Source organism: Helicoverpa armigera, chromosome 14, assembly GCF_030705265.1.
Source record: "Helicoverpa armigera isolate CAAS_96S chromosome 14, ASM3070526v1, whole genome shotgun sequence".
Taxonomy (NCBI): domain Eukaryota; kingdom Metazoa; phylum Arthropoda; class Insecta; order Lepidoptera; family Noctuidae; genus Helicoverpa; species Helicoverpa armigera.
In genome coordinates, this window is record NC_087133.1 from 1,527,227 (window position 1) to 1,555,056 (window position 27,830).

Consider the following 27,830-nt stretch of genomic DNA (forward strand, 5'->3'; position numbering starts at 1 on the left):
GTTGAATGAACTTAAACTTTGACTCTTCTGCTTATTATATTTTACAAAACTTAGGTAAAATGCTTTCCTTACTTCACTTTTAATAAATTGATTTGTAAATGATTATTTATATCATACAGTTAACAAAACCCTTAAGAATTTTGCGGGACTGGACTAATGTGAGGTTTTCATAAGTTACGAACTTTGTACTTTAGCGCAATCACAGCATACGTCAACTTTTATACCTTCGGTATGTTTTATTTTAAATAAATGAGTACGTAAACTTCCTGATAATAATAAAATATATCTCGAAATTATTTAAAATATTGTTTTATTGATTGCTTATTGGACAGATCGGAGATGTTGAGATAATTCGAGATAATTAGCACATTAGTGCTATGCTATCGGAACAATGCGATTATCTTCATATGCTATCAGTATTACGCACGCATCAGTACTTTATATTAATATGACTCCCCTTGTGATCACACGTGGGGTTGTCCAAAATTATCATTAATTTTAATTTATAATTAAGAAAATTAGGAACTGAAAATACTTTTTTTAAGTAATAAGTTACCATTTTGTGAATTTATAAATAAAAAAATAATAATAATTAAGAATAAGTGAAAAAAATGGCGGAGAAAAACAATAATATGGTGTCCGAGAAGGTCCCCTTTGAAACTGCGCTGGATAGAGCAGGTTTGTGAAGTTTAAAACTTATCCAATATTTTTGTGTATTTTACATTGCAAAAGTAGGTATAACATTTGATCTCACTAGTAACCAATAATTCATCGTTGATTGTACCTTTTCCAAATGTTTATCAGGAAAGTGGACAGGAAACCTGCAAATACCTGGTTCTACTTTTGCTGCAGGTTTTACAATAAGTTTCTCGAAGTTAAACAGTTTTCTTGAAAATCGCTAAGGATGAAAAAATATCCTTAGATTTTCGTGAGCAGTGTAGGTATATGGATGATAGAAAAATATTTTTATTTGCGTATAAGTTAGTGGTTATTGGAGTATAAGCTTAACTCCCAGGGCCCCGATTCTCCTAAGTTAATAATGTCAAAATCGAATAGAAATCGAATCGCAATATGATCGTAATAGCAGTTTTAACCATATCGGGCATTCTGCTACTAATAAAAGACCAATCGTATTCGATTGACATTTGATTGGTGTGCGATTGGTCTGCTATTTTGATGATTTTGGTCTATACGGTAGTTTGCTGTACAATCATTTTGCAATCGTAAATCATTTGCAGACAAAATGATTTATTATTGAATGACAGAAAAGGATAAAAACGTTTATTTCAAAGAAAAAATAGCGGAATGCCACATACGCTTCAATCGTAATCGAGTCGGGATTGGATTTCAGTCGAATCGAGTCGAACGTCAATCGAAGGTCGCTTAAGTAAAATTAAGAGAATCGGGCCCCAGTTCCTGCTTCTAAGCACGTAGTCTGGATACATAATAACAAAGGCTCTTTGACACTCCAGCCACTGTCTGGGAATTCAAGGGAACCCTTCTTCTTAGACACATTCTAGTAATGTGCCCATATAACAGTTAGATTCTCAATATATGACTACAAGGTACATGTCCTTATCTTCCGGTTTATAACATTGATTAGACAAAGACCATCTACTCTGCTGGGGGTCATAAATTCCATTTAAGATATATAACATATTTTCTACGACATTTCGAACTAACAAATGATTAATTTTCTGCTCCATAATTAAATTTTGATCCTGACTTCACAATTTTTTTCTTCTAATAAGGAAACTCATTAGCCTGAAAAGAAACCGTTTATGGTCGTAAAACTGGCCGTCCGTATAATATGACTTTGTATACGGTAAACGGTAAAGAATTAACACGGAAAGAATGTCGGTCTAGTAATATTGTTACTCATAATTCGGTTAGTAGGTACGTGTAATTAATATCAGAAATGTGACTCATGATGGAAATTATAAACAGAATATAGGTAATTAATCACTACAGCTGATACGCTCGCAAAACCTAACCGGCACCGACTTGACTTTTCTTAAGACTTTTATAAGTTTTCATCTTCATATGATATCAGATACGGCTTCCTAAAACAGCATCAATAAGCGCTCCCGCACTAAACAGTAGGCCAAATTCAAATCAAAATCATCTATTGAAACTCGGCTGCAAAACATCACTTTATGAACGTCAGAAATCTACAAAAGTCAGCCCCCAAAACTTCCACCTTTCACCACTGCCACGGCCGACAGTTGGCACTACGGTTGACCAAACATTATTTTTAAGGAAATTTGAATCTCCTTGTGCGTACTATCACTCTCCATCTTCATACTGTTTCATGATACTGAACAAGCTATCCACCGACTAAAAGTTTTCAGGGCTCTTATATTACTTAATCTTAATCCTTAATATTCCAGGTTTCGGGCTCTACAGTTACATAATGACAAGTCTAGCGGGGTTCGCAATCATATCATTTGCGTGTGTGGTGTATGCCAGCACTATTATAGTACCGAGCAGTGCGTGTGAGCTGGAGACCACTACCAGCCAACAGGGGCTGTTAGCTGCCGGGCCTGTTGTGGGTAAGTTATTAAACCATTCTTAGGCCAAAGTTCACTGATACTTAACTTCTTAAAACAACTGATAACTGCAAGTTTTTATATTCAATTTTCAAACATACTTAATGTTGTTTTAAGAAAAACAGACGTTAGTCTTAGAGGTTAATGGAGTTATGACAAAAAAAACAGATGTTTAAGATACTTTGAAACACGACTGTGTTGTGACTGTGACAAAATTGTCTTATAAGTATACTTAGGTAGGTAGGAGATACCACACCTGTTCATACTTATTAAGACGTTAAAGAACAGACCTGTTCTAATAGCATGGAAGCTTTGCTAATTATTTTGGATGAAAGAATTCCTTTTAAAAAATCAGACGAAAAGGGAGATCTACATAATTGTGGTCTCAAACATTCGACTATTGCCTACATATCGTAGTGGCGCGAACTATGTATAAAGTCAAATTGTAGGTAATCGTAATTACTCCGACTTTCAGGATCAACCCTAGGTGGTATAATGTGGGGCTACCTAGCAGACACTCGCGGCAGACGCAAGATGATCCTGGTCGGTCTACTGGGAGGCATCACGTTCAACCTCATCGCCGCCATCTCCGTCAACTGGGTCATGCTCATGATCTTCCAGTTTATTGCTTCGTTGTTGTGAGTATCAAGACCAACATTTATTTAATTTAGACCTTAACAGATCCTTGTCAAAGTCCAAAACCCGATTGCATGAAAAATAAACCCTAACGAGACTAACGCAGTGAAAAGGCAACAAATTGGCTTGCTTTTAATAAACATCCCATAAAAGAATTGAATTAAGAACCTGGAGGAAGTTCAGAATTATATTCTTAGTATGTAGAAAAACTTTTAAATATGTATTTACATGTGCGTTTAAAACTATCCTGATGCACTACTGATGAACTAATATATTATGATGGATCCATTTTATTTTCTCATTCATGAAAATAATATAGCCTCGTGTGCCAGAACAAAGTGTGCGTCTATTTAATTAAATGATCGAAATACTCCAATATGTAGATACTCTAGTCACACCATTTTAATCAAGGGTAATATTTATTTATCAAAGGTACGAGCATTAGCAAACAAATCACAGAATAGGAAACAAAAAACTGTTTTGATTAGCGATTGTCTACATTTATCTATAACGTCACATGCAAATAATTTAATCAATTATATAATTAGCAAAGACCTGATAATAGTGAGATTATTATTTTAACACGCTAGCCTAGATCAAATCACGCCTTAGTACCATTCTAAAACACCGGACACATAAAATCGATTTTATCGATTTTTGTGAATGATTAATCACACCACGTGTTAAACATAAAAATAAGTACATAGGTATATTACTTTGGTTAACGTTAATTTGATAATAAAATATTAACCTTAAACAAAGCGATTTCTGTGACGTGACTAATAGTTTGTTTACCTGTTTCCGCCAATCGCAATTTATGATACCATGTTAGTTGCAAAAGATAATTATTTTTACCTTACAAAGAATATGATATTATATAGATAAATTCCTACCTATCTAAGCCGATATTGCAGAGTCCCTATCATAAAGAAACGTAACGGGGGTAAAGTAACCTAGATCTGGTCGTGGTAGCCTAGTGGGTAGAGCATCAACCTCTCAAGTATGAGTGTGTGGGTTCCATTCCAGGTCAGGCAGGTACCAATGCAACTTTTTCAAGTTTGTTTGTACTTTCTAAGTATATCTTGGACACCAATAACTGACTAAAGGTGTAGGAAAATATCTCGAGGAAACCCGGACTATAAAAAGTCTGAAATCACCAACCCGCTTTGAGCAAGCGTGGTGATTAACGCTCAATTCTTATCTAGAGGTATGTGAGAAGAGGCCTTTGTCCAACAGAGGAACTATAAAAAGACTGATGACGGCAAGGGGGTAAAATTGTAACTATTGAAGCCATGCCGCCCCCTTGGTAGGAACGTAATTACCAAGATCTCCAATGAAAATAATTCTCTTTTCAATTTTCAGCGCGTCAGGCATGTACTCCATGTCTATGTCACTTCTGAGTGAGAGTGTACCGATGGCGAAGCGAAACCTCGTCGTGTTACTGGTATCCAGTATCTTCATGCTTTCGCAAGGTCTTATGGCAGGTGAGATGTCCATAAATATATCCTGATTTGATGTAGAGATCGTCTACGCTGAAATGAACCCACTACCGCATTGTAAGTGCACCTTGCAACGTAAATGCGGTAAGGGATTTCAGCTGTGCGTACGTCATTTCAGCTGTAGGTACAAGCTGATTAATTTTTTTTCATTGACACTGGTTGCCAATCTAGGAAAAATCGGTTGTGATAATCGAGTAAGAATTTGTAGGTAGAATAGCTAGCAGTATCAAAATCTGATAACGTAGGTAATGTAACTAAGTACATAAAAATATAATCACGTGTAAACCTAACATTACATGTAAAATTAAGTACATTTATGATTTACACAAATAGAACAGAAGATTCGCGATCGTAGCAGCACCAATTTAGCGTTGCTGACCATACTGTTATGGTTATATTCCATTTAAAGGCAGCACAGCGCAATGCAAAAGGAGTTCTATTTTCAAGATCCTATTCAGGTACCTACATAGCCAGCAGTAACATCATTATACAAATCCTACCAATATAAATTCAAAAAGGTTCCTTAACCCATCATTAACCAAACACAAGTGAAAATCTATTTAAAACCTTGTTCATTTATCATTTCAGCGTTGGCGATACCCATTATCCCACTGAGGTTCTCTCACTACCTTCCCGCTCTGGACATCTACTGGAACTCCTGGCGAACCCTGCTGGTGGTGTACTCCGTGCCCAGCATCGTCACATTCATATGGATGCTGTTCATGAAAGAGAGTCCTAAGTTCGTGTACGTGAAGGGAGACGAAGACAGAGCGATTGAAATCCTGAAGACCATTCATAGAGTTAATAACTTGAGGTCGAAGGAGGAATTAGCGGTAAGTTACAGCTCATATTTTTTGGCCCTAACATCATCAGATACATTCGGCAGCACCGTATTATTGCTTGCTTGCTTGCTTGCTATTTACATATAAAATGAAAAGCTGCAATTTTTCCTGATCGTTTAATTAGTTAGCACACATTCCATGTACCCTGTTAATAAGTAGGTCCCATATTTCCAGCTACAAACAATTTTCTTTTTGAGAGATTGTTAATTCCGCTTTCCAGGTGAGTGGACTAATCCAAGAAGTGAGTGCCACAAGTGGTCCGAGCTCAACCAAGGACCAGATCGTGCCACTGTTCAAGACACCGCTGCTGAAGTACACCCTCATCATGATCACACTCTTCACATTCCAACAGTTAGTATTCCTTCATGTACCTAGCCTAGGTATATTAAAGTAAGGTAAAATGGTTAAATCTTAAAAATATGGTCTTTGATTTGACATAGCGACACTGGAGACAAAATCGGAACATCTTTACAATGTCCTTTTAATACTGGCAATATAAAGACGCCAGCGAATCAAGTTGCTACAATCTGTAAGTTTTTCCCAATCAAGCATTGAACATGCTTCAGACAAAAGTTGAAAATCTATTAGAGAAATTCTTAATAGATTGCCTACTTAAATGTCATCGACCAGCAAATTAGTAGAAACCGTTCTTACCCTTCCACCATTATGTTCCAGGGTGGGAGCCTTCCTCGTGTGGCTGCCGACCATCGCAGACCAGTTCGTGCGCATCCTGCAGTCAGGGGAGGACTCAGATCTCACCATGTGTGGTATCATCGCAATGGAAGCTCCAGTTGATGTTAGTAAATATTTTTGACCAACTTAATAGCCATTCAGTCTTGTATTTCAAAACTAATATATTTTTGAAGTACCCCAAAGAGATTTATTTATCCATCAATTATTCGTCACACATACCTACTCATTTATTAGAAGAAAATTAATAAAGATACAATTTCAATTCGTAAAGATTCAGTTTCCACTGTGAAAAAACAAAAAATAAAACTTTGTGCGGTTTAAATAATATGTTTTTTCTTTGTTTTCAGTTGGATGCTGTTCCATGTGCCCTGAATGAAACCTCTTTGCTGATGGTGCTCGGCGTGGGAGCAGTTCATTCTTTGATCAACATAGTCCTCAGTATGGTAAGCGTTAAAACGTATCTAATTTCCTATTACGATTAAGACCTTCACTCTAAACGAATTCACCTGTAATTTTTTTTACGTTTTTAATATTCACTCATCTCATTGTATCAACTTTATCTTGACCCACCATCTCTTAAGCAAACTGGGCTCCACCATTTGCCTAGCTTTTATTCAAGTAGCTCTGCATTCACAAACATTCTTATATACCTAAGTGTTACCTAAACTAAATTATTAAGTAAGCACTTGCATATACTAATATTAACTATGTAAAACAAATTCAGGCCATCGGTAAGACCGGTCGCCGTAACATGGTGCTGGTAGTAACAACCCTGTGCGGAGTGAGCGGCATCCTGGTGAACCTGGTGCCCAACGCGATTGGCAGCGCCGTTCTATTCGTCGTGCTGTCAACTGGCATCGTCGTGATTGGCTTCTACACAGCCATCATCGTTGCTTTGTTCCCTACGCATTTGAGGTAAGGAAATATTTTTTAGAGAATAAAAATTCTTTTCAGAAATATAAAAACGACTTCTAAAGAGGTAATATACCAAAAACGAGAGTGACAAATACCGAATCAAGACCTATGTCGAAAAAAAAAATACTTTATACTAATTTCCCTAACCACTGCTTTACCTTTACCATATCAAATTCTTCTGTTTCAACTGAGAACTGTTCCTTCTTTCCAGGGCTTTGGCAATTGCACTCCCTATGACTTTTGGGCGTATTGGGACCTTCGCATCGATACAGATTCTCAACTTGATGTTTGCAAATAGCTGTGATGCTGGTTTCTACCTCTTCGCCTCTCTTTTCGCATGTATGTATCTGAATACTTTATTTGTTCTTTTTTTACGCATTTTCTAATAAATATAAACTCTTTTTCTACTTTCTACTACAACAAAAACTAATATTGGATACTTTTTCTATTTTATAGCATCAGCGATAATTGCGTCTTTCCTGCCGGATGACCGTCGCCTACAAAGAGCAGCGCCAGCTCCAGAAATCAAAGAAGAAAATATTGAAGAAACCAACGAAAACTAAAAAATATATAAGTAGCCCTTTTTTTGCAGTCGGGTAAAAAATCAATTCATAACCGAATAAGTCTGAGGAATGTCAATAATACTGAATAGATAATCGATTTATTTTAAGCTTATTTATTATCATGTAAAAAGTAATAAAAACTTTTTGTACATATTGAGTTTCGTTTATTTCCAGCCCATTTTCCAGCCTGAAGTAAAAAAAAAAACAAAAACCGTTTACGAAGTTAGTTTAAATGACTAAATGTCAATGACAGAATAACCGACAAACTATAAAGTAAACCGTCTTCGTAAACGCGCCCAGTGTGCTTGTCACTTTCAGTTATCAAAAAGTCGTGATAAAGATTTCTATCAGTTGAAAGTGAAATACCTCTAAATTAAAAACATCGATCGCGGGCGGCGGCTGTACCCCGCAGAGCAACGTCCAAGGACACTGGGCTGCTTATAAAGGTGACAATTACTTGTAAATGTGTGTTAGACGCGTCCTTGTAACGTCGACGCGATAGGGTGCTCTGTCGCATTGATTTTTCTATAAACCGAGCTAGTAAATATTGGTTAGCGCTCGTTAATCAGTATAAGATGTCTTAGAGGTTAACGGTGTCGGCCGTATAAACATTCATTGGTGGCCGCCGACGAACATAAAAGTGTTTAGTTTATCTCCTTCATTCCGTTTGGAGCAACTAGAGGTATCGCACGTACGTACTATATTATACAAAATTTTGGACTAAATCGCGCTTATTAACGGTGAGTAGATTATCAAAAACAAATAACAGATTGAAGATAAGGATCAGTTAAGGCAAATTATGTGTTAATACAGTATTTAAGCGTTTTTATTGGGCCTCATTAGATCTTATCAGCTTTCACAGATTCATAGTGGTCTGATTCTATTGATAAAAAAGATAAGATCTGGTTGACTTCATTACTTTATTTATTACACACATTTGGTGATTTATTTTTTGGAAATAACATTTCCTTCTATTACTTACCTACTCCAGTTTGATATTTAACTGTAGTCAAATCAGTCTAAAAATAAATTGGGAACAGCTAAAAAACAATATTTAACGCAAAAATAACTTAATCATTGTTAAAAGTCCTATCAAGATTGTTTGCCTTTACTTAATGCTGAACCAAATGTAGAAGTACTACTTATTTTCTTGGTAAATATTTTTTAAATGTTTAACAGAACATAACATTCTTCACTTAAAAGTCAGGTTAACTATTTTACAGTATAAATAAATGTTTGTAAATTGTTCCCAATTCAAAATATAACAAAACGTAAAAATAAAAGAATACTACAGTTCCTAATTTGAATATGAGGTAATTGCTACATTTCCATACTACAAAACCAATTGTTTGACTAACATGAAATCCTACAAGAGCTGAGCTTAACCAGCCATATCAAATGTCCACTGATCCATTTTAAATTTAGGTAATCTCATTACCATAGACTTGTTCAACATGCAGTAATACCTCCATGAAGTTCTGTTATGTAGATCAAATGCAATTGGATCTACTTTATTGTTTGAAACTAAATGTAATATGAACTTTTGATAGTTTTTGGTATTTTATGACTAAGGATATATATTCCTATATGCAAATAGTTTGTTTTGGTAGTAGTTTTCAATATTATGTTCTTATATGTTACATACATTCTATGTGAATACAAACTTAACAATTTATTATATTTTGGTACATGTAACATATTTTAACAAACAGCAACCATCAGTCTACAGCAACATGTATAAGATAATTTAATCTTTTCTTGCTCAGTCTATAACGAAGTTTGATTCTAACTTGCTGTAAAACTGAAACTCACTCAACATATTATAATCCTGCAGTTTGAGAAACCACACCAGTGAATCTCCAAAATGGCAAGCAGTACATGGGAGGAATTCTTCGCGGTCCACCTGCCCCCACCAGACTTTGAAGACAACCGCTCCCTGCTGAAGGAGTTCTGTGAGCGGCATGACCAGTACGGCAACAAAATTGTTCTTGTCACTGTAAGTACCTACTGAACAACTTAATAAAGTTAAATGTTGAAATTGTTTATTGATATTAGCACATTTTCAAGTCAAAAATTACAAAAGGGCAGCAACCTCAAAAATGTGTTCTCATTTTCAACACACAATTTCTACAAATACATTATCTTCAAAGTTCTAACAATTCCACTGTAGCTGGAAAGAAGAAGCAGTGATGAACAAACATCCCAGCCAATATGTAAGCCTGAAGCCTGTTCATACTTTAATCGGACCTACCTGAGCTCATGCTCATATTTGTAGACATGTTGAAAACTCATGCCCTTGACACAATACTAAAAATGTTAATTCCATATAGAATGTGTCTCGCCACAAATAAAATTACCTAGAGTTTTAATAGAGTTGTTTACGATGTTCCTAGGCATTGGCTAGGAGTAATTATCGCGCCCATATTATGTTCTCTCACTAAAAGTAGGTTAATTTTATTACTATGCAGATGCGGCAGCCTGCTTATAAAATATCTCTGTAATGCAATAGAAAGACAGCAAAAGCTTTTTCATTATTTAAGTTATAAAACAATTTAGAAATTAAGACTACTCTCCAGTAATTACTGTTATTCGTCTATCAAATTACTCAATACTATTATGACTACAGCCTAAAAAGACCCATATTATGGCATGTTGAAATGACCTAACGGCGCCGTAATTTTCAGTGGAATTCGGCCGAGTTTATGGTTTTACATTACGACCTTATACACACGAACTCTGTGTTTCTGGCTGTTATCTGCAGTCCCCTTAGTTTTACAGTTGTCTATATAGCTATAGGAGCATATTGATTATACCTTTCTTATCCGTCAGCAATCTATACAGCTGTAATAAAGAGGCAACATTGTTATGCTTATTCCCTAAAAAAGCTCCTAAGCTACTGAACCAATTTAAAAAAATCTTTCAGTGTTGGAAAAATCCGGTTATGTAGTAAAACGGCTAGTATAAAACACTAACAAATAAACATGAAAACCTACCAGCAATTTTCTAGGCTCAAATATTTTTACCGCAGAAATATTGTGGGAACATGCAATTAAGTAATTAGGCAAGGTGGATGCGCAAGGCCCTGACCTTCAGGCTAATGACGTTGCCGCGAGATTCTGGCAATAAAGATCAGGCGATGCTCCGTGGCTCCCTCTAATGTTACGAATATATGTCATGGTTGAAGGTCTCTGGACTGGTCTAGTTCTAGCTTCAACTACTTACCTAGACACATCATACTGGCCTAGACTTTTTCCACTATATTGGCGGTGTCTTCCAGAAAACATTATAAGCCAGCTAGCTATTTTAGATTTTGTGATCGCTACTTTTTCAGGAATAATGAAGTTAATAAAAGTTTTTCTTCGTTAGGAAAAATAATACAAATACTATCCACTTTCTAAACTAGTATTTGAAGAATTCGGAGTGTGATCTGATCAATAAAACTCCAAAAATACCTGCCTCAAGAATCCCTTAACACCAATTCACCGGCAATTCACAAGGCCCACGATAACAACATGATATACAGCCTACATATTTCATCGCCACGTTGCATGCGAAAACATTCGACGATCATAAATTATTCAAATAAAGAACAAACAGCCATTTTGTCGCGAACACATTGTGGCGCGAACTTGTTGCGTGCTCAGCCGCAGTCAAGTGTTCCCAGGAGACCGGCGCGACTATCATGGCGAATAAAGTGATGCTCAGTTCACTAGACAAACGGATTTATTATTTACATAGCACTTGTATATTGGGGTCTTTTTGTTGGAGCTTGAAGGATGCAAAGTAAAATGTGTGGGGACATATTTTGGGATTATTTTCTTTTTACATTGATGATGTGATGACTGGGAGCATGAAGCTACCTTGACGATACATCGGACTTTTCCATCACATGAAGACCGAGCCCTACAGAAAACTTTCCGTTCATTACCTCAGCCGGCGCCTACAGTCATAAAATCCGCTATAAACGACCAAATTAATCTTCTTACCGTCTATAATTTCCAGTCTGGTGGTACAACAGTCCCCTTAGAACACAACACGGTCCGTTTCGTGGACAACTTCAGCGCGGGCACCCGTGGCGCGTCTTCTGCCGAGTACTTCCTTGAACAGGGGTATGCGGTCATCTTCATGCATCGCCAGAAGTCGCTGGAACCGTTCACGAGGCACTTCACTGGACAGAAGCTGCTGGATATGCTTGAGATTCAGGATAGAGGACCTAATACTTCTATTTCAGGTGAGTGCGTTTGATGTCAATGTTTTAACGTTAATTTTTTGGCTAACAGAAAAGAATAATGATAGCATTTTCGCAAATTCTTCTGTGTATAAGTCGCCTATAAGTCGGTTTGCAGAGGCTATGAACGTTTGCAAACAAGTTGAAAGTAAATCCTTACCGCATAATATGCGATTGTTTGTTTTCTTTCATGGTATTGCTGCTAAACCGATTTAGATTTTTAGCATGGAGACAAGCGGTACTTTCAAGTTATTTCTTTGTAAGATTTACTCTGAAGAAATCCCAGCATATCGTAAATGAATCTTTCTCATTTCTATCACCCAGTGAAACCAGACAGCGTCGACGTGCTAGCACCCATCCTCCTCCGCTACAAGGCAGCTCACGCGGCGGGCGCGATCCTGCACGTGTCATTCACCACTGTATCTGAGTACTTCTGGCTGTTACGCGCCGCCTGCGAGTGTCTGGCCAACCTGGGTGCTAGGGCCATGCTGTATCTAGCTGCCGCTGTGTCCGATTTCTATATACCTAAGGATCGAGTGGTGAGTAGTTTTCTAGGCTGACTATTGTGTGTCAGGACCACGATGTATTCTTGTAAATGGCATCAGATTCAAAACCAAAAACGGGAAAGATGGAGGGATGACACAGATGTTTCAAGCCTCTGGTCAGTATAGTCTAGTATAGGTATAGTATAGTCTAGGCAGTATAGCCTTATGATAATATAGTAAAATCTCGGTACTTTTGCTAATAAACCTGCTCTATTTTAACATTGCGCCATGCGCAGACATGGTACTTAAGTACATAGTAGGATAATCACCTTTAGCAGTTATCTTTAATGTGACAAGCCTGCCATATTTTGCGGAATCACCGTGTAAACCATACGTAACATCAGGAAACCGTTAAGACCTCACCATTTTAAAATAAAAACAATATCACTTCTACAATCACACCCAAGTATTTCGTCTCCACAGCCTACCCACAAGATGCAGTCAGCCTGTGGTGCCCCCATCATCCAACTGCACTTAGTACCCAAGATGTTGGCTCCCCTCGTCAACCTGTGGGTGCCCGAGGCTTACGTGGTCTCCTTCAAGTTGGAGACCGATGAGAATCTGCTCATACCTAAAGCGAGGGCTGCGCTTGACAAGTATAAGCATAAGGTGAGCTTACTTGGATAAAGGTTGCCAATCCATCAGTTTTCCATAAAATGGCTAAAGGACTCCTGTATTCCATAGAAGACTTCTGCGTATGTCATATCAACAACATACAGCCAAAACTAATCCTAACTACATGATCTATATTGACCTGACACATTTATTTATTTTTTACAATATCACAAAATACAACACTGGGGAACATAATGCAATAGTGTATTGACAATTTTATAGTTACTTACTATCGAAACTACTCCTCCTACATCCTTTATTAACCAAAGCGAAAAAAACAGAGAATGGGAAAATACAATATGGGTGCTAATGTGATGTTTCCCATAAATTTCCCACTTTCTCCCCTTCCTCTATACGAAGTAAGATGTTTGACCCTGCTTCCCTTCCGAGTAACACTAACATAACTAGCCTTAACCTTACTTAAACTGGTATCATTTGTGTTGCCAGATGGTGGTAGCAAACTTGCTGCAGACCCGGCACCACCGCGTGATCCTGGTGTCCCCCGACGTGTCCCAGGAGATCGTGCTCACCAGGGAAGAGGTTCATGCTGGTAAGGATGTTGAGGCTTCAGTAATAACTGGCCAATTTTATTTTAAAAAATCTGTAGTGGGCCAGTTAAATAAAATCATTTTGAATTCTAATTTCACTAGAAATGCTCAACAGGAAATCTTTGTTTGGCAATAGGTTATTTTAATCATTTTTAATTCCCAAATGTGATATATCTACTGTCCAAAACTCTCGATGTGTTCAAGGTAATAAAAAATCGTGTAGTTGCACAGCATTCGCTGGCCATTTAGTGACCACCGAGAATGTCTACTGGCTTTCTTGAAGGCAGCAACCTGAACGGATTATGTACAGTATATCCATGACTATACTCATACCATGATAGCTACATTGCCTTTAGGCTCTACACTTAGGCCGCGAAAGGGCGCGAACGCCAAGTGTGGAGCCGTTTCGAAGTTCGAAACGGCGAGAGTTAAGAAATAGTGAGTGCACCTGTGTCTGCGCAAAAGCTTGTGCACTATAACATTAGTTAGCACAGTTAGCTAATCTCCTTACATGAGAACAGCCGCCGTAGCCGATAATCGGCTAGGAGGACATCATCATGTCAACTGTATTAAAGATGCAATGAACTAAAGCAACTTGCTTTTCCCCAGGCGTGGACATCGAGTCGTCGATCGTGTGCGAGATAGTCCGCGTGCACGCGCTGCACATGCGGCACGCGGGCGAGCCCGTGTCGCCGCCGCGCTCGCCGCGCTGATGCGTCCGCCGCCGCCGCCTCTACCTCACCAACCAGTAGGCGCGGCGCCCACACGTGTGCGGAAATGTGGACGAACTCTGCTCAGCGGTGGTGAACTAGTGGACTGTGTGTGGCGAGCAGTGGACTCCATGTGGTGAACAGGTGGACTATGTGCTGAGCAGTGGACTAATTGTGGCGAACGAATGGACTATTTGTGCAGTGAAATATGTTACTTACAGTTGACGAAATGTGCTGAACAGTGAACTATATATGCTGAATAGTGAACTGTAAGTGCTGAACAGTGGACTATGTGTTCTGATCAGTGAACTATGTGCTGAATAGTTAAATATGTTTTCTGAACAGTGAACTATTTGTGCTAATTAGTGGACTACATGCGGAACAGTGGACCATATGTGCTGAACAGTAAAATATAAGTGTTGAACACTTGACTTAACGTGCTGAAAAGTGTGTTATATTTGCTGAACTCTTGACTTCATATGCTGAACAGTTGACTGTAAATGCTGAAAAGTTGACTATATTATGTGGTGAACATTAAACTAAACAGTGAATAGTGATCTAAAACTTGATGAGTGTATAATCATCGTACTTCACTGCTGTGACCACGCTCGCCGCTGCCTTTACCTCGCGAAAAAAAAAAGAACTTTAAACTGAACAGTGAACATTGTACTGATCTGTGCATGTTGTAATAAACAATGGTTTTCACAGTAGGTAAATAGTGAACTGTATGACAAACTAAAACTTGATGCGTGTATTTACATCGAGTTATTTCACACGCTGGTGTGAATGCGCGCCATACGACTTGTCTAAAAAGTCCTTATATCAACAGTTGAGTTTGACGCTTTGATGTGAACAGTGGACTTCATAATGAACAGTGAACTAAAAGTTCATGCACTTTTAATGTGTTGTCATCGTAATGTGTACTTTACATATGGCTAGCGGGCCAACCCGTCTTGCTGGTATCTCTGTACCAGCCAGTAAGCGTAACGTTTGTGTAGTTGGAACTCTGTAGTGGATTGTGGACTACTACGTGTGTACTACAGAACATTAAATTTAAAGAACAGGATGCTTTTTTGTATTGGAACTTTCTTCTGGAAAGAACCGTGAAGTGCCCGAGCAATCGTGTATAAACTATGATTCGTTTTGTTGTTCATAGACGAACAGTCATGCAATGTTTGAACTATGTGCTGTTTGCAGCAAATGAAAGTAACGTTCATGCTAATAATGGTGATATACAGAGCAAAAACATTCAACTGGTAAACCAAGAAAACTCTCTCAAAGAAAAATAGTGATCGAAAAATTACAAATTGTTTGTACGACGAGTGGTAACTTACTAAAAGTTCCCGCGCTCCCGAGCTTGAAGACTATCTTAGCGAATACAACTACTTATGTGACTCAAATAAAATCATGACAAAACTTTTTCTCTCATGCTGAAAATGTACGTGAAGTTCATGAACGTTCTAAGCGATGTAAGGTCATCGTAAAATGACACTTATGACTTCTCAATACACGTGTGTGTTAAATGTATCATATAATACTATGTGTTCCCAGTGTTTAAATATAACAATAAATGTCTATTCATGCACGTTTTTCGAACTGTATCAAAGATGCGCGTTCAGGCATTGGATACATTGGAGTGATACATCACCCTAAAAAGACTATGATCATGAAAATAGTAACATAAGCTGTGAATGTTTATACATCTCGGTGTTTTATCTGTTTGTATACCTGTAAACTATATTTTAATGTCTCAAATACAGCTGTATATAAAAATTCTAATGTCTCATCGTGACTTAAATGACTTGCTAAGTTCTTACAGTAAAAGAAGACCAAACAAGCATGGCATCAATGTAAAAAGTATTTGCCACGCAACATGCAAAAGCAAGTAAACATACGGGTCACGGACGCCATTAGACGTCAATATTAAAAACACTTCAGTAGGTAACAGCTTACGTCAAAGAATGAACTTAAAAATATTATGCCTTATCCGAAAATCTGACCTTGTGTGCTTGCAAAAATATAAACAAACTATATATTTAAACAAGTATCAGCTAAAATATGAGCATCAATGAAAATAAAAGTACATAATGAGTTCAGTAAGGTCGTTGACTCTCAACAAATGGGTTGTGAGCGAAATCTACCGATATAAGAGAGATAGCCCTTGCCGTTATTGAGGTCAACTACGTTAGTGGTGTAGCGGGTGAAAAACAAAGGCTTTGGCTGATGAAATCTTTTCATACTGATACATAAGCAAGCTAAAATAACGAGTATTTTTTTAAACGAACATAAAATATTGCCTTTCGACCCTGAGTTTTTTTTAACAACGACTAAAATCATCAAAGGACTCCCGCTATGGTTTAGCAGCGGTGAGGGAGTGTCAGACTATTAGTGACTAAAAACCGTGGTGTTCCGTCGTAGGCCTTTTATATACCACGGCCGCGGTAACTATTTCGAACAATCCCGCAGGCAGGCCTTGGCCCTGCTGGGCCACGCTGGGGCTTAATTCCCCATTCTGGGATTGTTTTTAAAATTAAACATGCAACCAGCAGAATATTTAAATAAAAATAACTTATATCGTGTATTTATTAGGATATCACCTCTCGATTTGCCCCAGTAACATCTGTAGCTAGATTTTATATGTCTGTAACTTTTATTAAAATATCTAAATGTAACATTATATCGATTGTAAATACGAGTAATATTCAAAAATATTATTAAATAAATTTATCTATCATCAGAACTTCCAATAGGATTTTAAATGTTAACTTTATGGAAAATAGTAAAACTACATGTGTAATATTTATTATTGTATTTTGTAATAGACAACACTGTTAACAACAAAAATGGATTTTTAAACAATTGAATATTTAAATAAAATGTTCTTCCATTTCTGTTGTTAATAGAATACATATTTTGTTGTTAGTAAATGGTTTGATGTGTAGGCTAACATCGAATTTCAAAAAAGTGTCTATCTGCCAATTTACTTACTAGAGATAGGATTTGTCTGGTAAGCAAGTCAGATAGATAAATTATTGAAATGTTCCTTAATTGGGTACTAGTATAATACAGTACCTGTAGCGTAAGAATGGCAGGCCTTAGATGCAGGTGAGCCTAAATGAACAGCGGAGTTCAATATCACTCGATATGATTATGAATTTTAATACAAAACATTATAGAATGTTGGAATTTTAACTCATAAAAAAAACCGGCCAAGTGCGAGTCGGACTCGTGCACGAAGGGTTCCGTAAATTACAGTTAAATCAACCTATCTCAAAAACTATAAGAGATACTTTGATCAAACCAAAAATCGTTGAAAGAGTTAATTAGCATGCATCACCTCTATTTTTTTTAGAATTTTATACCCCGTAGTTATAAAAATAGAGGGGGGGGGACATACTTTTTACGACTTTGAGAGCTGATATCTCAAAAACCGTTCACTTTAAGAAAAATGTTTTTTAGAAAACTTTATATCATTTTAAAAGACCTTTCCATTGATACCCCACACGGGTATGTACATCGAAAAAAAAAATTTCATCCCTCAGTTACATGTATGGGGGGCCCCACCCCCAATTCTTTTTTTTACTATTTAGTGTCATATTTTTGTAGCGGTTCATACAACACATATTCCCATCAAATTTCATCACTGTAGTACTTATAGTTTCCGAGTAAATCGGCTGTGACAGACGGACAGACGGACAGACGGACAGACGGACAGACGGACAGACGGACATGACGAAACTATAAGGGTTCCGTTTTTGCCATTTTGGCTACGGAACCCTAAAAAGCGGCTTAATTACATAACAAATAGCAATCAGTTGCTTTTAAAAATAATTGTCATTGTTATGTAATTAGGCTGCTTTGTGAAACACATGCACCTGTGTCGTGTTTAACTACTAAATTGGAGATTTAAACTGACTAAATACATAGGTAATTTTGCATTATATTTTATTTAAAAATGTTGCAAAATTGTCTATGCAGATTTATCTTAAATTAAGATTTAAATTATTAAAATATTTATTTACATAAGTTTAAAAAAGTGTATCATTTATTTACTGATAAGATTCAATGTTGTATGGTGTAAATAGTTGTAAGTCTTATGTTTCTACTTCTAACTTAATATATTCTTCAGGACCAGGACTTTATAAGATGCAGAAAGTAAGATAGCACTCTACTTTTAACTAAAAAAACGAGATATTACGATTTTTCGATAATTTTATATCGATAAATCGTAAAATATCGATAAATAGCCTTATTTTCAAATGCCTTATTTCGAAACTCATTAGTGTATAGTTTAAAAACATTTCTCCTAGATTGTTAGCTATAAATAGTAATGTTTTGATCGTTCTGTTATTAAAATTTGATATTTTATCGTCATAAATGGATATATTATTTAAAATTTTAAAGTTGGTATATACTAAAGAGTTTTACATATCAAATACACAATTATTCGCGTGTGAAACCGATTCAAATGTTTATTTTATTCAGGCGTTAATGTTATTTATAATATTCGTACGTTAGTCATTCTACTGATAACTTTAACACAATTAATTTTGTTGATAAAGTCAAATGATAGTGGGGGACCGGTTTGAGCAAGAAGAGTTGATCTTTTTATTGTTCTTTGAAGTTGCTATCTATTTTACAACCCGAGTCAGGGACCTATGTGTGTTCACAGCGTTCTGTGAAACTTGAAGAAAGAGCGCTATATTCACAATTATCGTCTCTCTCGCTCTCGCGTTATCGATACGGGCGTTTGCCTGGTTTCCATTGGCACATCATTATTAAACAATTCATTATCAAAAAATGTCTTGAAACTAAGGCCTTAACAAAATTCGTTTTGCTAAAATTTTACGTTAAACATATAATGGTGCTCCATTGGGATATCTTCATTCTGAACTCATATTCGTGAAAAGTCTTTTATATAATCATAGTTGATTATTCAATGATTTTAGTCGATTTAGTGTTATACAAGATTTTTGAATATTTGATACTTAGATAAAGTCTAGATGATATGACTTCTAAAGTAGACGCCAGAAATGCGCAAAAGTAAATTGAAAAACTGTAAAATTGCCTTTTTATTAAAAGGTGAGTTAATATTGATATCTGGCGTCAATAGTTCTATATTCGTAATGGTTGCTCTAGTTATTCTTCGAAATACAGCCTAGTCGTAAAGAAGGAAGGCTCATTCGGAATTTCGGAAGAAAATTGCAGCAACCAATGTATAAAGAAGTCATTCGATATTCTCACACTCCATTTTAAAGGAAAGCAGGGAAACAGCTAGCGTTGGAATTTATTTTTGTTATTTATCCTCGAAATTGTTGTCTCGAAAATAGTTTTGGTTGAATCGATTTCGAAAATGTCTTTGTAAGTTATATACAAACTAATTAATTGTTCTACATATACTCGAATACAGACATTTTTTTGACAGTTATAAATATAATTCGATTAGTTTTCAACTCGAATATTTACATAAAATAAGTGCTATGTTTATTTAAATAAAATAAACATTTTAAACCCATGTTATTTTTCTTTAAAGAATCGTTATTGTCAACATCAGTTGTTAATGTTTATTTCTCGAAATTTTTATTAGATTATTTTGGAAATTGTATTAAGCGCTGTGTTTAAATGTATAAGTAAATGTGTGTACTTGGATATAAAGGGTATTTATCATATAGATGTCGTGCCGGAGTGGTTTATATCAGACTTATAGAATGTTCTATGTAGATAGATATTATACCTGTTTGTGTGTGTGCGTGGGATTATTTTTCTCAACAAGTACAATGCCTGGTGCAAAAATATTAAAATAAATTACCTATAGCATGTTGCTATGTTTAATCTACGTCGTATAAAAATGCCTGGGGACGTTTTATGAAAAGGGTTCCACGCACACACAGAAACATTTGATTGTGTAAGTGTAATATCATGTTTTATAACTATTATATCATATTTTATGGAACGTTGATGTGTGGGTAAGTTCCCGTGTTCTTCAAGTATTAAATCCATATATTCTAAGTATCTAGTTGTACTATCTGTATGTTGTAATATCATCCTTATGTACTTGACAATAAGGTCGATTACAATTTTTAAAAAATCAACTACTTCGCTGTCGTGAAATATATGCAAATACATAATGTAATTTTAACGTTGATATTTCATATGTTGGTGTATGAACATTCTACCTAATATAATTTGGAAAAATAATACGTAACTTGCTCATTTAGAGCTTTTTAATATATTATTTCTAATCATATTCACATTTTACTCAAAGTTATGTAACTTTTGTATGTACTTTTGATTATGTATTTGTATATATTTTCACGATGGCAGTGTTTCAGCACAATACAGAACAAGTAGGCTTAATTCTAAACAGAAATTAAAGTATCTTGGAACATGATATTATATTATTTTCAAAACTAAAAGCTAAGCTGATCAAAATATGTTTCTTGTTATATTGTCAAAAGTTCGAGATTAATTGAATACTATCAGTATTTCAAATGACGATTGTTTTGGTATAACATCATGTTCTCAGGCTAAAAAAAAATATTGAAGGAAATAGCACTTTCATCACTCAAAAAAAAAAATTGAAATCTATTGTCACCTACAACAATAAGGAACATAAATAAATTAGATTCAGTTGTGTTCTTACTGACGACGAAAGCACTATTTCCTTTACTAAAATAAGGCTGACCCCTGTACGCGCGTTTCTTGAGAGTCCACACGTCGATTTACGCTCGTAAACGCCATGCTCCCGCCGCGTCATCGCAGCTTCCACGTGACGTTCACGCTCAAGAAACGCGCAATGTATTGTCAGCCTTACCCGACCTTACATTTTTAAGTTGCCTACATAAAAAAATACGTAAGTAACTAATGTAAGCGACTTACATAGACGTTTTTGTAAATCGTAAGCTACTTACGTAACTTACGAGTGTAAGGCAGGTATAAAGCTAAGTATTGTGCCTACAGTTCCATATTGTATTGAACACGAGTTTATCTAACTTGGGTATATGTCGTTGTGATACTGTACTGTGTCTATGCTACTCAACGAGACTTTACTACACGTGGATTAAATACTTTGGCATATTTTAATGTAATACGTGTTTTATTTTCAAGTTTGAACCCTTCATATCCATTATTATAGTAGGATCCGTAGGTGTGCACACGGTATTCCGATTTCCGTTTGAAGTAGAGGATGGCAGATAGTAGGAACCCGGAGACAGCTGTAGATTTTGAGAAACATTGGTTTAACGAGGTATTTTCAGATTAGAAATTATCTATATCAAAATGATTTTCTCTTATCGCCGAGGGTTGAGCGTAAGGGAGTACCTGTACTATTATTGCTGGCAAATCCCATCAACGCGTACCTTCTGAAGCTGTACCTACCTATGAGTAACTGGAGACCGTTAGATATTTCTCCCAAAAAATATATTATTTTTGTCAACCGTCCACACAGTCACCATGTCAGAGACCAGTTTATATAGACAAAAAGTTTCTGGCTAAAACTGAGAATTACGACTGTTTACAACGAAGACTGTTTCGGATATAGATTAAGGATCCCAATAGCTTCTCGCCTGATATATTTTGGCCGTAGTAAATGGCTTAAGTAGGTATAAAATGCATTAGGTAAATTGATTCCCATCATAGTTTATTACCAACAAAAGTAGAAAATATGATTTTAACGCGTACATCATGAAACTATTATTTTGTGAGCCTAGTTTTCGAAAATAAAACAAAACATGCGATGACAGTTTCTCAGTTCAAAGTTGTCATGGCCTGTCAGAATTGCACTGAAATATTTGTAAATACATAAGAGTACTCGTTTATGTGGGCACATTAGTGGCTGATGTTATCATTTATATTATTTTTGTTCTAAATTGTAACAATATGGTAAGTTGGCGTATCTTGATGGTTAGAAAAGGAAGTTAGTCTGACGAACTCAACAAGTACCCAACAGTCGTACTGCACTCAACTAAAATAGTAATGCTGTAGGTACTCCATATCAAAAATAAACAATAATTATGAACAGCTGCATCAATACTGTTTAGCGTAGAAAGGTATCGATTCTGGTAGATAATGTTGTTGCATATAAAGGTCGCCTCCAAATGTTTCTGCTTTTCAGGATGATGAAATAGAAGACGTAGTAGGCGATGTAAAGCTTACAGAATCACAGAAAAGTGTAGCCATGTCGAATGTGTACTCTCTGGACTTCAACGACAACGACAGCAGCTCTGAGAAACTCAACTCCTCGGGAATGGAGACATACGTGCTAGAGTGGGACAGCGAAGACAGTGATTGTTCTGTTATGCCAAGCAACGTCAGCATCATCAACATGAAAGACAGACCTGCCAAGCCTGTCCTCATCAACAGAGACACACAATATGAAGCTACCAAGAAAATCAACACAGCCTCCTCCAAATGCACCATTATAGCACAAGAAATATTTACTCAGACCAGCAAGACAATCATAGAACTAGCTGAGAGCGACGGCGCAGTCAGGAGACCAATCGGAAGCAAAACATTAGAAACCCAAACCTCATTCATATCAATAACGGAAAATAAAACTGTTGAGTATACCATACAGATGGCAAGTGTTACGCAAAACATTCCTAGAAATGAAAGCATTGGCGATTCCGGCGATAATACCACTGTTAATGCCACCGAATGTCACCAAATATTCCCAAATTCTATAGATGACGGTTCCTCGAAGTTTGTTATATCTGAAACAGAAAACGAAAAAACCGACGACTGTACGAGTGACAACAGTTCACATAGCACCGACAAAGTGACTACAAACATTGATAACGACGATTCTAAAGAAAACACAAATGAATTGGCAGACGAACCACCTGAGTACGAGAGTACGAGTGAATTCGAACAATCACCCGATATCACTGATAATGACATGGAAGAAGATTCTCTCATGGAACCTAAGCTTAAACCTAGCAATAGCGATAACCAAACCGACAGCAGCAGCACTCCACGATCTGTTGACAACGACGTTGCTGAACTATACAGCAAATTATCTGAGAGCTTGGAATGCCACCTGCGCACTTCTGATTATGAAAATAAACGCTTCGGACACCTAACTCCTTTGACTGAAGAATCAGTGATAAAGAAAAATAGCTCTAGCGACATAAATGTTGAGACACCGCACAATAACACCTGTCAAAGTGATGATGATGGTGTTCTGTTCACAAATAACGCCGGAATTAAAGTTAAGATGTTTCCAAAACCAGAGAATAGCAAAGAAATTGAAACCTTGAAATTGCCACCCATCCAAGGTAACTACAACTGTTCCGATGGTGGCAATCTAAATTTCTTATTTTCCATAAGTAATAATAAATTATCAGCTAAGAATAACAACTTGCCGAGCGTTAATGAGGATAGAAAAGAAAGGAACGTTGATCGGTGGGAAATAGGATCTAAAGAACTCGCGGCAGGCGAAAGTCCACTTATAAGTGGCAGAAGTGGTAAGTTTGAGATGGAAAAAATCTATGAAGTATCTATTTGGATAAATCCTTCGTAATCCGACTAATATTATAAATGCGAAAGTCCGTTTGTTTGCTGCTTTCACGCAAAAACTAGTTAACCGATCATCACGAAACTTTGTACACATTCTTGGTGGTACTAGAATGAGCATAGGATACTTTTTATTTAATAAAAAAACTCACTAAAATACCCTTACACAAATATCCTTATTAGACGATGCACATGTGAACAGTAAGTATCTTATCACCTTTCCATGTATAGCAAAAGCTTTGCAGTCCGCGGAATATATCACAATGGCGTGCGGACCAGACATCGACAGAACCGTCCAACTGCCTCCCATCCACGCGGATTGCCACGTGCCGAACACTGCGACCAGGTCCGACCTCCACGTGCCAACTGGGAGCAAGCCGGACGTGCTGGTCACCGAGTCCACCTCTCCCATCAGCATTAAGGACAAAATCAAAGAGCTCAAGATGAGCCACAGGCCACGGAATTCTTGGACCCATTCGAAGTTTGCGCAGTAAGTGCTTCAGAATGTGAGCTTATAATTGTCTGACTTTTGAAAAACTTTTTTGCAAAGATATACGTTGCACGTTTTGATCCTCACACCACACATCATAACTCCCATTGCGGCAGCAACTATTGGCTCTATGTACTCTCCACATACTTAGTAGCTTCCTAAAGCGATCTTAAAAATTCTTGCTACCCAACACACCATCTACAAATATTCTTCTCCTACCAAAAGCTCCACCACATTGTTTTCAAAAGCCCCGTTATCTTCACCAGTGGAACAGAAAGCAGAAGTGGCTCCCCCAGCACCACCATGTCTCCTGACGAGAGCAGAATCACAGATGCCGCGGAACGAGGATGTGAACTGCTCTGCGCCGAGCTGCTGAAGAAACTGCGCTCGCACTCCTGGTAAGCCACCCTCATGTTACGAAGTACCAGGCAATCAGAAGTTGTAAGAAGTCCTAAAGCTGTTCCCATTATTGAATGTACCTATCTAGGTAAGGTAATGAACAGATGTTCATTACCTTACCATAATTCTATCTATGATAAGCTACTCGATAGATAGAATATTGGAAACTACTGATATTTATCCTTCATTTAAAGTACTTCACAAAAAACTAACATTGCAGTTAGACTTTTTATAAATTCGTGAATTTCTGGGTACATGAAGTGTCTGTATACGAATTTCTGGGTAGGTTATGAAGTATCTGTGTTTGTACATTGCAAAGAAAAGTTACAACAAACGTAAACTTGCTTTCTCCCAGGTTTGAAGTAGCAGATGCTTTGGAAGACCTGCCTCGTGTCTTGGATAAGTTTTGGGGAGTCATAGCTGAACACAGAATTGCAGATCTAATAAGACAGGTAATCATTTTCTGGTATTTTAATACTCGTGTTTTTGCCGTATTCCCAAATCTACGTGGCCAGTTGACTATATAAAAAACTTTTTTGTATGAAGGTGACAGCTCACGTAGAATCCCCGAGAACCCAGGTAGCGCGCGCCGCATGCAGCACTCTTGCCGTTATACTCAAGAACACCAACTACACTAAAAAACCCGTATGTAACTTGAAAATTTTCTAAATTAATCTGTTAGGTGGGATGCATAAAAAAATTACACATTTATCATCAACTAGAAGCAATTATACATATATCCAAAAATGCTATCAAGCCTTGTTGTCTTGTTCACACACACTTTATACCCTTAAAATCCACGGTAGGTTAATTTATCGCACGCAGTCGGTGTTGTATGGGTCACAAAAAAAAATTCGTTAGCACTCAAAGTGGAATTATGTTCAAAACATGCAATTATAAACACCAAAAAAAAACTTTATATAATAAACCGATACCTCATACTCAGGACTTCTACGAAGCCGTGACAATTCTACTAATCAAGACTGGCAGCTTCAGTCGCCCAGTCAGACGCGCTGCCAATGTGGCTCTAGACGACATTGTCTGTGGCGTAGACTTGAGTCACGCAGTCACTGCACTATGCATCCACGGCTCCGGGTGAGTCAAAGCAATCGTAACAACACCTGACTACGGGCCCGTAGCCAGCCGTAGCAGCTCGTAGCACGTAGCAACAGTATCGTAGGCCGTAGTCCGTAGCTGATTTAGGAAAAATCACCGTAGTAGTATTTTTTTCAAGCATATTTTTTTGTAATCTTCGGTATTATATGCGCGAATTTTAATACATGCAATGTCTTACATCGTCATCGACTAATAAACATGTAGATATAAGTGCAAAATACGTGATGTTGTATTTTTTAACACGCTTATTTTATAGCTTCACTTGTAACTATGTATGTAAGAAAATCTTGGACTTTTAATTTGACCCACTTCCCATCCTTCGATTAGGATGAAATTTTGCACACGCTCTGAGTTCTAATGACAATACATGACTAGCTAAGAAACGTTACAAAAGCTTGTTATTTAGTTTTTTTTTTAATTACTAAGTTTGATATGTGTATAGGCACAAGAGCGCTCTAGTGCGGTGCGCGGCAGCCCGGCTGCTAGTGGTGTGCTGCGCGCTGGGGGGCGGGGGGCGGGACCTGCTGCGCGCGCGCCCCCCCACCGCGGCTAGTGCGCGCCGCCATGCGCTGCGCTCGCTCGCCGCGCTGCTCGATGATAAGAGCACTGATGCTAGGTAACATTACTAAACTTTAATTAATCGACTTCAAAAAAAAAGTAGGAGGAGCTCTTAATAAGCATGCTTTTTTTGTTAAAAAAAATTTGATATATCATCAAAAAAATTACCCTAACCTGATAGACAGACATGTATTGTTGGAGAGCTTGTTGCGCCACTTCTTCACAGAAAAACACGTAGAAACTGGTGACGGGTGGGCGTTTTGGAGGCTGTCTTTTCTTTAGACTTTCGAAAAGTGCTGATTTATCAGTCTAATTTGATTATTTTTTGAGTTTAATTAATTAATTTAACAGAAAGTACGCTGAGCGTCTATACACAATGCTGCGCCCGCTTTCAAACTTCGAGGCGTATTACCTGACAGACGTGGACGTTGAAGTGGCTTCTCGACAGATGAAGAAGTACGACCAGCAGCTGCTGAGTGGACCCCCGGAGGGCAGGTGACGTCACAACCTGGGCCAAGAGGTCAACGGCCCCAGGGGGCCATCGCGAGACAAAGTCACTTCGACTGTGACCTAGGGACCGACCCTAGTTGTCATGTATAATTCTGAAGCCAAAACATAAACTTACATGTATTAAAAAACAACCGTTTTTCATGTAGCGAACCAACGAGAATTTGTGTAACAAAGTTTTTTTATAACACAAAAAAACTAACAAATTTAATCAAAGGCTTCTAAAAAAGTACTCCATGAAACGAGGACAGTGTATTTCGAATCTTTTAGTGCTGTTCTGATTGTAAAAAACATAAATAAATAATCCATTAAAAAAATCTTACAGCACACAAACACAAAAATATTAAAAATGTTACTTAGCGTTGTATTTGTTTGAATACTGCGAGACTGCGTTTGATATGATTCTTATATATGTATCAGAACTTAGTTTTAAATTGGCCGATTTTAAATTTAAATCTCTATTAAAATTTTGAAGTTATTTTTTTCTACAATCACCGTGGTAATTATACGGTATGGAATTCTGCTTTACAGCTTACCATCGCTTCAAGGAGTTCCTTCTTGTAACTCTATTCTCTCTGGTACAATCACAAATAAAGTAGTATGTTACTACAAGTGAGCCTTATCGTCGTCTAAACCCCTAGTTCCATATATAATATTTGTTTTTGTTAGAAAAGGTGATATTAGTACAAATAGTTTTGTAAATATATTATTGTATTTACACAATATCTTAGTGCATGTTTTTGTAAACATATATTTATTGAATCTGTGTCGGTCATTAGATAGGTTTTCATTGAGTTTTGTACGCCACGGTTGTAAAATAAGTATGACTTTTGGATTTATAGTAAAGTGTGTAGATAAACTGCTGCGTTTTATTTGAAGATTTTTAATACATGAAAATGATGCA

The 27,830-nt window shown here is 37.0% G+C and overlaps 3 protein-coding genes across 5 annotated transcripts; all 3 read left to right on the forward strand.

The window, feature by feature from the left end:
• Positions 1 to 451: 451 nt before the first annotated feature.
• Positions 452 to 7,850, forward strand: LOC110371582 (synaptic vesicle 2-related protein). The gene is made up of 11 exons (XM_064037798.1): positions 452 to 678; positions 2,391 to 2,552; positions 3,025 to 3,187; positions 4,548 to 4,669; positions 5,273 to 5,517; positions 5,747 to 5,877; positions 6,202 to 6,322; positions 6,567 to 6,662; positions 6,944 to 7,134; positions 7,346 to 7,473; positions 7,591 to 7,850. The coding sequence occupies exons 1-11, from the start codon at positions 612 to 614 to the stop codon at positions 7,695 to 7,697; spliced, it is 1,533 nt and encodes a 510-aa protein (XP_063893868.1). The 5' UTR covers positions 452 to 611; the 3' UTR covers positions 7,698 to 7,850.
• Positions 7,851 to 7,991: 141 nt separating this feature from the next.
• Ppcs (Phosphopantothenoylcysteine synthetase) lies at positions 7,992 to 21,431 on the forward strand. Of its 3 annotated transcripts, none has more exons than XM_064037767.1 (7): positions 7,992 to 8,143; positions 9,532 to 9,693; positions 11,700 to 11,928; positions 12,250 to 12,464; positions 12,894 to 13,079; positions 13,533 to 13,635; positions 14,243 to 21,431. In XM_064037767.1, exons 2-7 carry the CDS (start codon positions 9,562 to 9,564, stop codon positions 14,344 to 14,346), a joined length of 969 nt encoding a protein of 322 aa, XP_063893837.1. In that variant the 5' UTR covers positions 7,992 to 8,143; positions 9,532 to 9,561; the 3' UTR covers positions 14,347 to 21,431. The 3 variants fall into 3 exon arrangements, with proteins under 3 accessions (XP_063893837.1, XP_063893838.1, XP_063893839.1); XM_064037768.1 differs by lacking the exon at positions 7,992 to 8,143 and adding an exon at positions 8,151 to 8,437; XM_064037769.1 differs by lacking the exon at positions 7,992 to 8,143 and adding an exon at positions 8,151 to 8,388.
• A 645-nt stretch (positions 21,432 to 22,076) lies between these two features.
• LOC126053840 (dentin sialophosphoprotein) lies at positions 22,077 to 27,819 on the forward strand. Its single transcript, XM_049836998.2, has 9 exons — positions 22,077 to 22,224; positions 22,457 to 23,807; positions 24,088 to 24,346; positions 24,613 to 24,744; positions 25,101 to 25,197; positions 25,292 to 25,390; positions 25,692 to 25,840; positions 26,304 to 26,477; positions 26,771 to 27,819. Exons 1-9 carry the CDS (start codon positions 22,222 to 22,224, stop codon positions 26,916 to 26,918), a joined length of 2,412 nt encoding a protein of 803 aa, XP_049692955.2. The 5' UTR covers positions 22,077 to 22,221; the 3' UTR covers positions 26,919 to 27,819.
• The last annotated feature ends 11 nt before the right edge of the window (positions 27,820 to 27,830 follow it).